Source organism: Nipponia nippon, unplaced genomic scaffold (assembly GCF_047370975.1).
Source record: "Nipponia nippon isolate SJK-2023a ecotype South Korea unplaced genomic scaffold, ASM4737097v1 scaffold_8, whole genome shotgun sequence".
NCBI classification, from domain to species: domain Eukaryota; kingdom Metazoa; phylum Chordata; class Aves; order Pelecaniformes; family Threskiornithidae; genus Nipponia; species Nipponia nippon.
The window spans coordinates 4,486,941-4,499,380 of NW_028262402.1; the positions used below are offsets into that span (position 1 = coordinate 4,486,941).

Below are 12,440 nucleotides of genomic sequence, written 5' to 3' on the forward strand. Positions count from 1 at the left end.
CCGGCAGCAGAGGCCGGGAGCCGAGTGCCTCGGGAGCTGTAAAAACAGAGCAGGCACGCGCGGGCCTTCCCTCGAGGCCTCTCCCTCGGGGGCTTGGTGAGCCTGCCTGTTGAGTAGCACGCGGTGGCTTGTCTAGTCCACTCACTACCCACTGCAAGGACGACGTCTGTTATATACTTGGAACCTGGCTCCTGTGCGTTTCATTTGATGGTCCTTGCTTTTCTCACTGGAATGGACAGTCAGTTGCTATCTGTTTTATCTGTGGCACTCCATACTTGCAATAGACTCTCCCACCAACACATGCTCTTTACCAGCCTACTTTTATGTTGCTGTTGTGGAAGCAGTTCCATTTTTCCGATAATTCTTATCAACATACCTTGAAGCTTTGCTGGTTTTGTCTCTTGCTTTTAAGTGTAAGGGACCAGAATTGCACTTGGTGTTCACAATGTGAATTAACTGGGAATTTGTGGCACACCACTGTCATGTTTTATATGCTGTTCTATATTCTTTTCCTATTAGTTCTGGTAGGTTGAGTCATCGACCCTGTCAACTCATACAGGTGGGTTGAGCTTGAGTACCACCCCTAAGGCAAAACTTTAATTTCAGATAGTCAAGGACAATTTCAAAACATGGAAAACATGAAAATAATAACAAGGAAAAGAATGACAAAACTAACTGAAAATGGGCTGCTAATGTAACTGTCCCCTGCTGGCCAGTAACATGGCTGGAGAAAGGAAATTTGCTCTGTCAGGTGCTGAAGAAGATAATAACTAAATACTAATACATAGGAAAGAACGAAGAAAAGGAAATCTTGCATTGCTGTCTTGTATTTCTGCATTGTGGGACAAATTATTTTCAAAATTAAGTCTGTGCACAGGATCCTTAAAGTTAATGGAAGGAGTCCATTGACCTGGCTTCAGAAGACCACGGCCAAGCAATTTTTCTAAATCGATTGCATTGCCTTGAAGACAATATATTTTGGCTGTAATCTGGAAATGTGGTTTTCATGCTCCACTGTTTAAGATTTCTCTGTAGACCAGTCTCTACTTCTAATCTTGTCGTTCTCATTGCACTTTCCTTCCCCATGTCGGAGTAGTGTCAACTGAAGAATTGTTGCTACTGTCTGGGAGTGGCAAAGACAGGTATGGTATTCTGGGTTTGGGGCAGAGCATTAAAAGCAGAGGAAATAGAAAAATTGTGTTCTCTTAAGAGATCTACCAAGAGATTTTTTTTCTGTTAAAAATACCTGCCTTGCTGTTATTTGGGCTTGCATGTTATTTTTTGTGTACAAACAGCATACAGGGCTATTATGTACACAAACATTCCAAAATCCGCGTATGTTCACACAAGTGACGAAGTATTCTACACGCGGTTGGCTGAAGTCTCACAATCTCTAGCCCTTGTTCTCGTGGGAGACTTCAACTTACCAGATATCTGCTGGAAATACAACACAGCAGAGAGGAAGCAGTCTCGGAGGTTCCTGGAGTGTGTGGAAGATAACTTCCTGACACAGCTGGTGAGGGAGCCAACCAGGGGGGTGTCCCGCTGGACCTGCTGCTTACGAACAGAGAGGGTCTGGTGGGCGATGTGGTGGTCGGAGGCTGTCTTGGGCTCAGCGACCATGAAATGATAGTTTTCAATTCTTGGAGAAGTAAGGAAGGGGGTCAGCAAAACCACTACCCTGAACTTTAGAAGGGCAGACTTTGGATTGTTTAGGAGTCTGGTTAACAGAGTCCCTTGGGAGGCAGTCCTGCAGGGCAAGGGAGTCCAGGAAGGCTGGATGTTATTCAAGAAGGAAGTCTTCAAGGCACAGGAGCAGGCCGTCCCCATGTGCCGCAAGTCGAGCAGGCGGGGGAGAAGACCGGCCTGGCTGAACAGAGAGCTTTGGCTGGAACTTGGGAAAAAAAGGAGAGCCTACTACCTTTGGAAGGAGGGGCAGGTGACTCAGGAGGACTACAAGGATGTTGTGAGGTTATGCAGGGAAAAAATTAGAGAGGCGAAGGCGCAGCTGGAACTTAAACTGGCCACCGCCGTTAAAGATAACAAAAAATGTTTTTACAAATATATCAGCGACAAAATGAGGGCCAGGGAGAATCTGCCTCCTTTGTTGGATGCAGAGGGAAACATTGACACGAAGGATGAGGAGAAGGCTGAGGTACTTAATGCCTTCTTTGCCTCAGTCTTTAATAGTCAGACTGGTCATCCTCGGGCTTTTCAGGCCCCTGAGCTGGGAGATGGAGATACGATGCAGAGTGAAGTCCCAGTTGTCGAAGACGTGGCAGTCACTGACGTGCTCTTCCACCTGGATGCTCACAAGTCCATGGGGCCAGACGGGATCCACCCGAGGATACTGAGGGAGGTGGCAGAGGAGCTGGCCAAGCCACTCTCCATCATTTATCAGCAGTCCTGGTCAACCGGGGAGGTCCTGGATGACTGGAAGTTAGCAAACGTGACGCCCCACTACAGGAAGGGTTGGAAGGGGGATCCGGGGAACTAGCGGCCTGTCAGCCTGACCTTGGTGCTGGGGAAGGTCATGGAACAGGTCATCTTGAGTGCCATTACACGGCATGTGTCAGACAACCGGGGGATCAGGCTCAGCCAGCCTGCGTTTATGAAAGGGAGATCCTGTTTCACTAACCTGGTCTCCTTCTATGACAAGGTGACCTGCTTAGTGGATGAGGGGAAGGCTGTGGATGTTGTCTACTTGGACTTTAGTAAGGCCTTTGACACAGTCTCCCACAGCATTCTCCTGGAGAAGCTGGCTGCTCACGGCTTGGATGGGTGCACTCTGCGCTGGGTTAAAAACTGGGTGGACGGCCGAGCCCAGAGAGTGGTGGTGAATGGAGCCAAATCCAGTTGGCGGCCGGTCACGAGTGGTGTTCCCCAGGGCTCAGTGTTGGGGCCAGTCCTGTTCAATATCTTCATTGCTGATCTGGATGAGGGGACTGAGTGCACCCTCAGGAAGTTTGCAGATGACACCAAGCTGGGTGGACGTGTTGATCTGCTGGAGGGTAGGAAGGCTGCACAGAGGGACCTGGACAGGCTGGATCGTTGTGCCAGGGCCAACTGTATGAGGTTCAACAATGCTAAGTGCCGGGTCCTGCACTTGGGTCACAACAACCCCATGCAACGCTGCAGGCTTGGGGAGGAGTGGCTGGAGAGCTGCCTGGCAGAAAAGGACCTGGGGGCGTTGGTGGACAGCCGCCTGAACATGAGCCAGCAGTGTGCCCAGGTGGCCAAGAAGGCCAATGGCATCCTGGCTTGTATCAGGAATAGTGTGGCCAGCAGGACCAGGGAGGTGATAGTGCCCCTGTACTCGGCACTGGTGAGGCCGCACCTCGAGTACTGTGTTCAGTTTTGGGCCCCTCACTACAAGAAGGACATCGAGGTGCTGGAGCGTGTCCAAAGAAGGGTAACGAAGCTGGTGAAGGGTCTAGAGCACAAGTCTTCTGAGGAGCAGCTGAGGGAGCTGGGGTTGTTTAGTCTGGAGAAGAGGAGGCTGAGGGGAGACCTTATTGCTCTCTACAACTACTTGAAGGGAGGCTGTAGCGAGGTGAGGGATCAGTCTCTTCTCCCTAGTAACAAATGATAGGATGAGAGGAAATGGCCTCAAGCTGTGCCAGGGGAAGTTTAGGTTGGATATTAGGAAAAACTTCTTCACCGAAAGGGTAGTCAGGCATTGGAACAGGCTGCCCGGGGAAGTGGTTGAGTCCCTATCCCTAGAGGTATTTGAAGAACGGATAGACGTGGTGCTTGGGGACATGGTTTAGTGGTGGACTTTGCAGTGCTAGGTTAGCGGTTGGACTCAGTGATCTTAAGGGTCTTTTCCAACCTTAACAATTCTATGATTCTATAACTTTCCCAAACAAAGGATATTTTAGAAAAAAAAGTTAGTTAATTTTTGCTCAGAACATCCTAATATAAAAAGTAATTCAGAGAAGTAGTTCAGAGATCCATTACTACATTCCTATTCAGTTCGTGCCACTAATGGTGGATTGCTTGAATTAATTTCAAGAAGTTGTTGTGTTTCATCTGTTCCTTTTTAACTTGAGGAATAATGTGGAGCTGTCTTCTGGCCATGGTTGTATCTCCTGACACTTGATTCTGAAGCAGTTAATGTTTGCATGCAAACCTTTTTGATCAAATTTTAATTACACATCACTGTCTTATCAGAATGTAAAGTTTATTCTGTTCTGCCATGAAATTTCAAGTTACAAATTTAGTGAATCACAACTACTATTTATATAAACATAGTTGCACATATACCAGCATCTCAGTTAGAGAGCTTGTCAGTCACTGTCAATGACATTCTGTTTAGCTGTGGTCTCCATTTAAGTCTTCATACGAAGGAATACTGCTGAGACTTGATGCATGAGAAATCAGTGGTGTATCAGCTACAGAATTTATGATAGGTAATGTTTCTGATGCTGTTTTCTCACCCCACAGTCTGCTTTCTGCAGCTCTGGAAACTGAAGAATCAGGAACTCCCTTCAGAAGGTCAGAGTAAGATGCAGAAGCTGGTCTCTGTTGTTCATGTGAGCATCTGAATGTACAACAAAAATTCCTAAAACACAGAACAAAAATAATTATGTTATTCTAACCAGAGGAATCCAATATAAACTTAACAGATACCATTGAAGATGCATAATAAATTACTGAACTTTTCTTTTTTTTTAAGATTTGAACTGACAAAGGGGAGCATCTCAGCTTCCAAGGAAATGTTTAGTATATACACTCTTGGTAATAATATAATCTATTTTTTAATAATTTCTGCCTTCACTTTTCATTTGCAGGGGAAAAAGTAAGCAAATTAACTATATGTGTGTACAGCCTTTCTGAGCTTTTATCACATTTTTGCATAGTCTTTAATCCTATGTTTGGAGTAGCACCTTACTTTACTATCCAAATAATAAAGCACAGCATGTGATTGGAAGACTTACCCTTTTTCCATAATGTACTTGATGAAAGCCATACAACAGCATATCATAAATATTAAGGAGCAGGCAAGAGTTGTACATGACACAGCAAGCATTTCGTTTATTTTATAACTTTCTCGGCTGGTTTCTTGAGCAGTGTTCCTTTGAAGCAAGTCAGCATTGTCTGACACTACAACAGTAAAGCACACCACACCGCTAGTATGTACACTGGTCATGTCCTGGACAGATTGTCGTATGTAGAAACGGATTATATCTATGTGATTTGCAAATAAAAACAAGCACTTCTTAGTTAAAGGACTCGTTCTCTGAAAACCCAAATCCATTTAGTTGTTGATGAATTGGCCTAAAGCACATCTTCCAGTTTTTCTAGATGTGATTTGTATCCGTCATAAAGAGTAATTCTGACAGAAGTTTAGCAGGCCCCAGGGACTGTGGAGATGCTACTACTCTGAGTTTATTAGGACCCATTTTTTCACCTATGAGGAGATGGGAGGGTCTTAAGCATCCATGGAACCATCAATTCATCATGTTCCTAATTTACTGTGTGCAGAAGCCATCAAGACTGCTATGCTATATTCCTACTTGGCATTTCTCGGAAAAATATATTGCTTGGATGGTATCTGATGTCATTGAGATCAGGAACTTGATTATGTGCTCTTGTTTGATGATAAAAATACCTTTGATGCAATTAAAAAATTCCATTTCTTTTCCTTATTTCCATTTGTTATTTAAATACATAGCTAATTCTTTTGTTTCAAGAGAAACAAGTGGGATTATAAATAATTTGCAAGCAGTTGATTGTTCTAGAAGGATTCAAAACAATTTGTGTGAGACTGCTGTAACACACTTGATTGCGACATGGTTACTTCTCTTGCCTGTGAAAAGGAATGAAACTCCAAGCTGTCTCCAGTGAGCTAGTCACTCTTGTCTTTTAATATTTTAATATTTTTTACTGCTTTTTGCAGCTACCTATGTGTCTTAGTTTTGCTATAGTTTGTATAAATCTAAAACCCCCTCAGTTCTAATAAGCAGTACCAATCAGATCTACTGCTTTTAGCACTATATAGTTTTTAAATGGTGACTAATTCTCAGTCAAAAAAGGGTTCCAAACCAGTCATAAAGCAACTTTTACCTATCAAGGTGAAAGTCCCTGTTTCTGCACTTCTGTTACTTTCAGAGACATCCTTATAAACATTCATAAATTTTACTCTTGGATCTCAAAAATATAAGATATAGTAATACTCCAGTATTACACAAGGAAAACCTTACATTTAAGCAATAACTTTTTTATTTCACCTTTTCTGATCCTATATACAAACTCACAAAAACCAGACAAACCTTTTAGGATAATTTCCTTACAGTTTGGTTTATAGCAGTCCTTTTGCTTACTAGCCCTTTGTTAGAAAATGAAACGAGGTTCGTATATTTTTCCAGCTATTCAGAAATAGAAAAAAGCTAATTTATTTTGCCAGAGATGCAGAAAGCATATACTGCTGTGTCATTCATGAATCAATATGGATAAAAACCATACAATCTCAGAGGCCAAATTTTGCACACAAATTTTGCACACAAATGCATGTCTCCCATTCAGGTCAGTAGAAACTTAATTTCATCCATGTATTTGTGAATATGTTTAACATTTTCCCTCAGTTGCAAAGTACTAATAACATGTAACTGGAGGTAGGAGACCAAGAGATACACAAACTAAAGCATTCTTCAAGGTTTTAGGATAGAAGCATGTTTTCAGATTCAAGGTACTTATTTGCATAACTTTTTCTATAGCTTGCTAATACGGCCCATGCTGTTTCATTGTCTTGGGACTCTGGTTTGTTTACCTGCTAATAGGTGTGTGTCTCAAAGATAGGGTTTGCCTCATGATTTTTACTTCTATGATTCTCAGATGAAGATGTGACAAAGTCTCTTGATTTCAAGTTTCTTTTTCACTTCATTTTTGCCCACCAAATTTAGAATTGATGTTGTTCTTATACTGTTTAGTTAGAAGAATTGAACTTATATTTAATCTTTTGCTGAGTCCTCTACTATACCATCCAAAGGTGGTTCTTCACTATGGTTCTGTGTGACAGTGGTAAGGTAATGGGGTCCAAATCTGGATTCTGGAAAGAAAAAAGAACCGCTGCAAAGATTATTCATCACATAAAGCAGAGAAAGAAAAATCAGAAAGTTCAAATCTGAGATGAAAGGGGAGGAGAGAGAGCATACCTAGAAAACCTGCTGCATTATTGTCAAAAGCCTAAAAGCTAGAAAAATCAGAAATTAATGTAGTTCACTAGCAAACATGATTGGAAAAGTGGTAAGACCTGCTTTATTTAGAAAAAAAACCCTGTATGTTTTATTCTGTATTACTTTGCAATTCTGCAGTGCTTAAAAAAATTGAGAACTTGAAATAGCTATGTTATAAACTAACAAATAGCAAAACAATACCTGGTCTTGAGGTCAGTGAAACTAGGAAAATCATGTCAGATCAGCATGTCAAAACAGATTTTTTCAGTATGATGGTACAATACTTGAAACCTCAATGAAAACATCAATTAGCTGCTACCTGGTGCCTGCTCTTCCTGAGAGCTCTCCTCTTCCGCTCCTTTGGTGGAGATGAATTTCACTATAAGCAGTAATAATAAAGAAATGGAAGTTACACAGGGTGAATCTCTTAGAAGCAGAAACTGCCTACTTACAAAAATCCCAATCTACGTATAAATTTTAAGGCTGAGCTATTTTTGCAGAAGCATTTTCCAGATTCATATTTGAGTTTTGATGGCCATGTATGGAAGGCAATGTGTCATTTGTCTATGGTTTTCTGAATGGGTTAACAGTTTATATATGAAACAACCTTTCATGCTTCTTGGCAGAGCTGATGAATGTAACAGCCAGCACCAGTATGTCACTTCCTACATACAGTTAGTCACTCAGCAAAAAAAAACGTTACTATTATAGTCCATTTTCATAGTCCTCAATTGTTAAGTCTAAATTGTAACAGAAATATCTCAAAAGGAATGATTCAGGCAGGACTGGAAAGAGACTGTGTCCATCTGTACACAGTGCCATGTGTATTGACAGACACTGTGGCGTTGCTTATTTTCTCTAATTAATTCAGATGTGGGCTCTCTTTAAACATGAACTGTCAGCTGTGTTGATGATCACAAAGGTCACCAGTGAGCAGTAGATGGGATAAGAGGATTCTTGAAACATAGTGAAATGAAGCGGGAACTAGTGGGATCTGGATTACTCACGAGGCAAATTATGTCTATGAACGTATTTTGCTAAAAGGTGGGAAGGCAGCAGGACATTCATTCTCCTTTCTCACCTGTCATTCTGTAACTTTGTTTAGTAGTTTGGAACTAATTTAGGATTTCTTCATGTAACCTCTCATCAATTTGTCTTGTTCGTAGAACAGTTGTATCGGTAACAAATGAATGCAACACAAGATATAATTTGAGATGCATAGCTGCCTGATATGTGTGCCAGGCTCTTCTTTCTGCACCTTACTACTACTTAAGCAGCTGTATATAGTTTCATACTGCTTAAGTGGTATCTTCTGGTACTTACATTTCTCCTGCAAATTCTGCAGACTCTTCTTTAGCAGATCCTCTCCATCATCAAGTTGGGACACAGATGTCCTTGCAGAAATTTCTAAATGAATGCATATTAAGTTAAACTCCTATCTCTGTCATATAAGTCTGGCATTTTCCAAAGAGCACAATGGGAGTATTCACAAAAACAGTCACATGCAAGTGAGAGAGGTGGTTTTCAAACTACCTGGTTGTGCTTTAACTGATTCGTGGCTCATTAAATGCAGTCATTTTTACAGGGAAACCAACCATTCTCTTCTTTGAAAATTTGAATTACGCTATTCTGTAACTGCCTAAAGTGCAATTGAAATGAGTGTTCTGAAGGCCACGTATAACGTTTCTTCCTCTATTTTTTATTCATAACCTTTTTTGTTTCCAGTCTACAGCATGCTTATAAATGAATAGTACAAATTTTGAAGGTGCTCAATTCAAGGACTGAATGATGCAGTTCCTCTCTCCCATCTTCCCCTTCCTGATGCATTAGAGGAAGAAACAATTAACTAAAATCTTTTCCTTACAGGGCTATTTTATAATTCCATTCTTTAACATTATAATGCTCTGGTATTACAAATCTATGTATTTCAAATGTTGCCAGAAAAGGAGCCAAGCTGACTTCATCCTTGAGATGTTCCATAGTCCGCTGTTTCCTCTGTCCCACCACAGACAGGCTTTTCATTTTTGTTCCATCTATAAGTACTAGGCATGCCATTGCGTGATCAAAGAACAGGGTTCTGTTTCAAGGACTTAGGTAACAGGATCCTAGATGCATTTATCCAATCCTGTTACTACAAACTCCCCACTGAATTTGTGTGAATGTATAAGCCATTCAGTTGGTTTGTGTGGAGACAGCGACTCCTGAAACGATATTATAAGCAGGGATTGCAAACATTAAGTTCCCATTCTGTAAAAGGGAGAATTCTACTTCACATAAAATTTTGAATACTTGATCCTGAAATGACAGAATATCTATACTTTGCAACTTAATTTCATTTTACTAGTTTCTATACTCTTCTTACCAGGATTTTGTTCAACATTAGTGGTTTTTTCATCATCATCATCTTCTTCCTTCTCCTCTTCCAAATAATCTCCAGGTAGTGCTACTTTGGAGTAATCCAGAAAATACTTAGTTAATAACTGCTTAGTCAAATACATATTTTTTTTTAAAACTGTATTTGCTGAGGATTTGACAGTCTGCAAAATACGTTTGCTGCAACAAGTGACTGAAACCAGTTTAATAAATTGTAAGGCAATATTGTTCACTTTTTTTTGAAATGCTGTTATTATTTAATTAAGATCTTAATAGTCATACAATACTGTAATTCTAAATATGGCCTGTTTCTGACAGCTGTGTACATACACTGACATTCAGGAACTGTCCCCTGCGTCAGGCTCCCACTTCACTCTAATCTGCAGCCTTCAGGGTACAGCATGCCAATCAGAATATTTCTCAGTCAGGACAAAAGTTATGTGTGCTAAGAAAACAATATTCGAGTCTTGGGCCTGGAGTGTAAGACAATGGCTGCAACGGTCAGGAAACCTACAGTCCTTTTTTTACCTTGTGAAAAAATTTTTTTTCCCCTTTCCCCCTGTGAAACAGTGAATATCAGCTGGAGCCACCCAGAGAAACAGTAGAGAGTGTTTCAGTGTTACTATTTTACAGTTCCTGATGACTGAACTCTGTCGTGTATCTGCAGGATTGACTGTCCCCACACCATTAGAAAGCTCAGGGGCAAACCTTTCGCAAGTCTCAATTCAACTCTTGTCTTGGTTCACAGAATTGTGAGCAGATGCTCTTCTCTCTGGTGTTATGAGCTCTAATGGTTGTGTTCTGACTGGATGCTGTGTGGTTGCTGGAGATGCTGGACAACCTCTATGCACTTTTGCCTCCTATGCGCTTTTGCACCTGCACACAGGCAGAACAAGTCAAACTATAGAATATGTTTTCAAAACAACAGTGCTACCACAGTGGAGGGGAATGGTCTTATTAAGCTCTCTGAGGAAAAACTTCATTTAACTAAAAAATAATGGAAGGAAGAAATACCTTCTGCCTTTTTTATATCTAGCAGAATGTAAGCTTTGTAGTAATTTTTACTGGAATAAAGTTTTGATTAGAACATACTGTCAGGTGAAATAAACTTTCTGGTAGTCTCTGCGGAAGTTAGGAGGGATAAAAAGACAAGCAAAATGACTTGCATAGTGGAAACAGTGCTACTGCTCCAGATTATCCTGGTCTCTATGGCTGCTCTTCTTAGTCATGAGAAGTGGGATATGCCTTCAAATGTGGGGCACTGTGACGTCATTATCATGCTGAGAGCGGTCATAAGGCAGTTAGAGGACAAGGTAAGCCTGCCCGTCTAGAAAGTCCCAACAAATTACTCTGGTGTAAAGAGGACACTTTAATATAATACAATCGTTCTTTACTCTTACAAATGGAGCTACAGAGAGCCCTATGGATGTAGAAGGACTGAACAGCTCCTCTCCCACATAACTCCTCTCTGTTAAACCGTGCTGTGGGTTCCTCAGGGGAGGAGATGCATTTAACACTGTCATTTGTAATAGATCCTATTTTAAAAAAAAAAAATGCCTTCTCCTGCTGAAGAGTCTTATTGCAACATACATCCTGTGACTCGATCTACAAGCGTAAGATTCAACACAACTGTCAGTTCTCACCTGTTATTTTTGCTTGACTGTAAGCTACAACGGTTTCAAATGCATGTTTCTGATTACAAGGTTTTTATCTAAACTCTTTAAAGACTTCATCGCTTCAAAATACAATGTTCTTTGTTTAGGTAATGCAAAATATAGGCTTCTAGTAATATCTGGCATGGTTCATTTTAAATGAAAAACCTAGGAAAGGTATCCTATTCTTGATCTGTAACACTTTGTCAAACACTTCGTCAAACTACAAGCACGTTGTGTGACTGCCACTGTGCCAGAGCCTTTTAAAGAAACTTTAAGGCATGTGAATCATTCTAGCTTATGTGAACTGAAAAAAGGGCAAAAAAGATTCAAAGCACAAACCGCTAAGGTCTTACATAAGTAAGTGACATAGCTCCCTCTGCTGACTGTAGAAAGAAAAGTCAGGTTTTTAAAAGATAAGTGAAAAAAAAAATATGCGCTGAGAGGAAAAAGTGTTGCAGAACAGAAATATGAAGAAAAACCGAAGGCTGAGAACAATGTAATTATACTAGGATAATAGAAGCCCATCGTTTGTAAATACTTATTTAATCAACAGTGACATAAGTTGACTTACTGTTGACCCATGTTACTCTCATAAGCAAGAATTTTGAAGTTGATATAGAATAATTCAAAGATGAGAAGGAAGAGCATTTTTGGTGTGGCACATACAGATCCAGTCTGTACCTTTTGGCAGTTCAGTAAAATGGCTTTTGGCTCAGCAAAATGAACTGTGATCTTATAGCCATCGCCCTTCCTAGAGGCATTCAGTTTTCATTGTAACAGCCACTAGTTTTTCAAACTTAAATTCGGACATGAGCACTTGAACCCCTTTTGCTGTAAAACGTGACATGTTTTTTAGCATCAGAGACAAGTGCATCTCTCTCTGGAGACAAAGAAAGGTTCAACCTCTGTCTGAGGTAGGCTATATTCAAGTGGTAAATCCCTCACTACAGAGAGAGGAATAACACAGAGGAGACTTGCATGTGATAATTCCCTACATAGTCATTACAGGTAGTCCACAGATCTGTCCGCAAGGAATTTGAGTTAAACAGCATGGGAACCCTATGATTAAGTATAGCGTAGTGGCACTAAAAATTAGGATTCATATTCAAAGCAGCCTAGAAGTGGTTGATTGACTAGTTAATGAACAGGGACATAAAGCAACATTAAGAGCTACCAGGATGTTTGTGCTGCAAGACATGAACAAATGTGATTTTTGAGCAGCGAGGTTGAGTTA

At 40.8% G+C, this 12,440-nt stretch overlaps 1 protein-coding gene across 1 annotated transcript; it reads right to left on the reverse strand.

The window, feature by feature from the left end:
- Window positions 1-4,261: 4,261 nt before the first annotated feature.
- On the reverse strand, window positions 4,262-10,719 carry LOC148050430 (uncharacterized). Its single transcript, XM_087742241.1, has 8 exons — window positions 10,644-10,719; window positions 10,352-10,427; window positions 9,541-9,623; window positions 8,502-8,585; window positions 7,498-7,557; window positions 6,978-7,051; window positions 4,941-5,155; window positions 4,262-4,564 (listed from the first exon to the last, which is right to left on the reverse strand). Exons 1-8 carry the CDS (start codon window positions 10,717-10,719, stop codon window positions 4,315-4,317), a joined length of 918 nt encoding a protein of 305 aa, XP_087598367.1. The 3' UTR covers window positions 4,262-4,314.
- Window positions 10,720-12,440: the final 1,721 nt, after the last annotated feature.

Excerpts from the sequence above, each read along its gene's own strand:
- LOC148050430 (XM_087742241.1), bottom strand. The coding sequence starts at position 10,719 with ATGCAAGTCATTTTGCTTGTCTTTTTATCCCTCCTAACTTCCGCAGAG. Across the intron at positions 7,052-7,497 it reads TCAGGAAGAGCAGGCACCAG|AATCCAGATTTGGACCCCAT; the intron begins GTAGCAGCTAAT and ends TTTTCTTTCCAG. Across the intron at positions 4,565-4,940 it reads AAGTACATTATGGAAAAAGG|GAATTTTTGTTGTACATTCA; the intron begins GTAAGTCTTCCA and ends TCTGTGTTTTAG.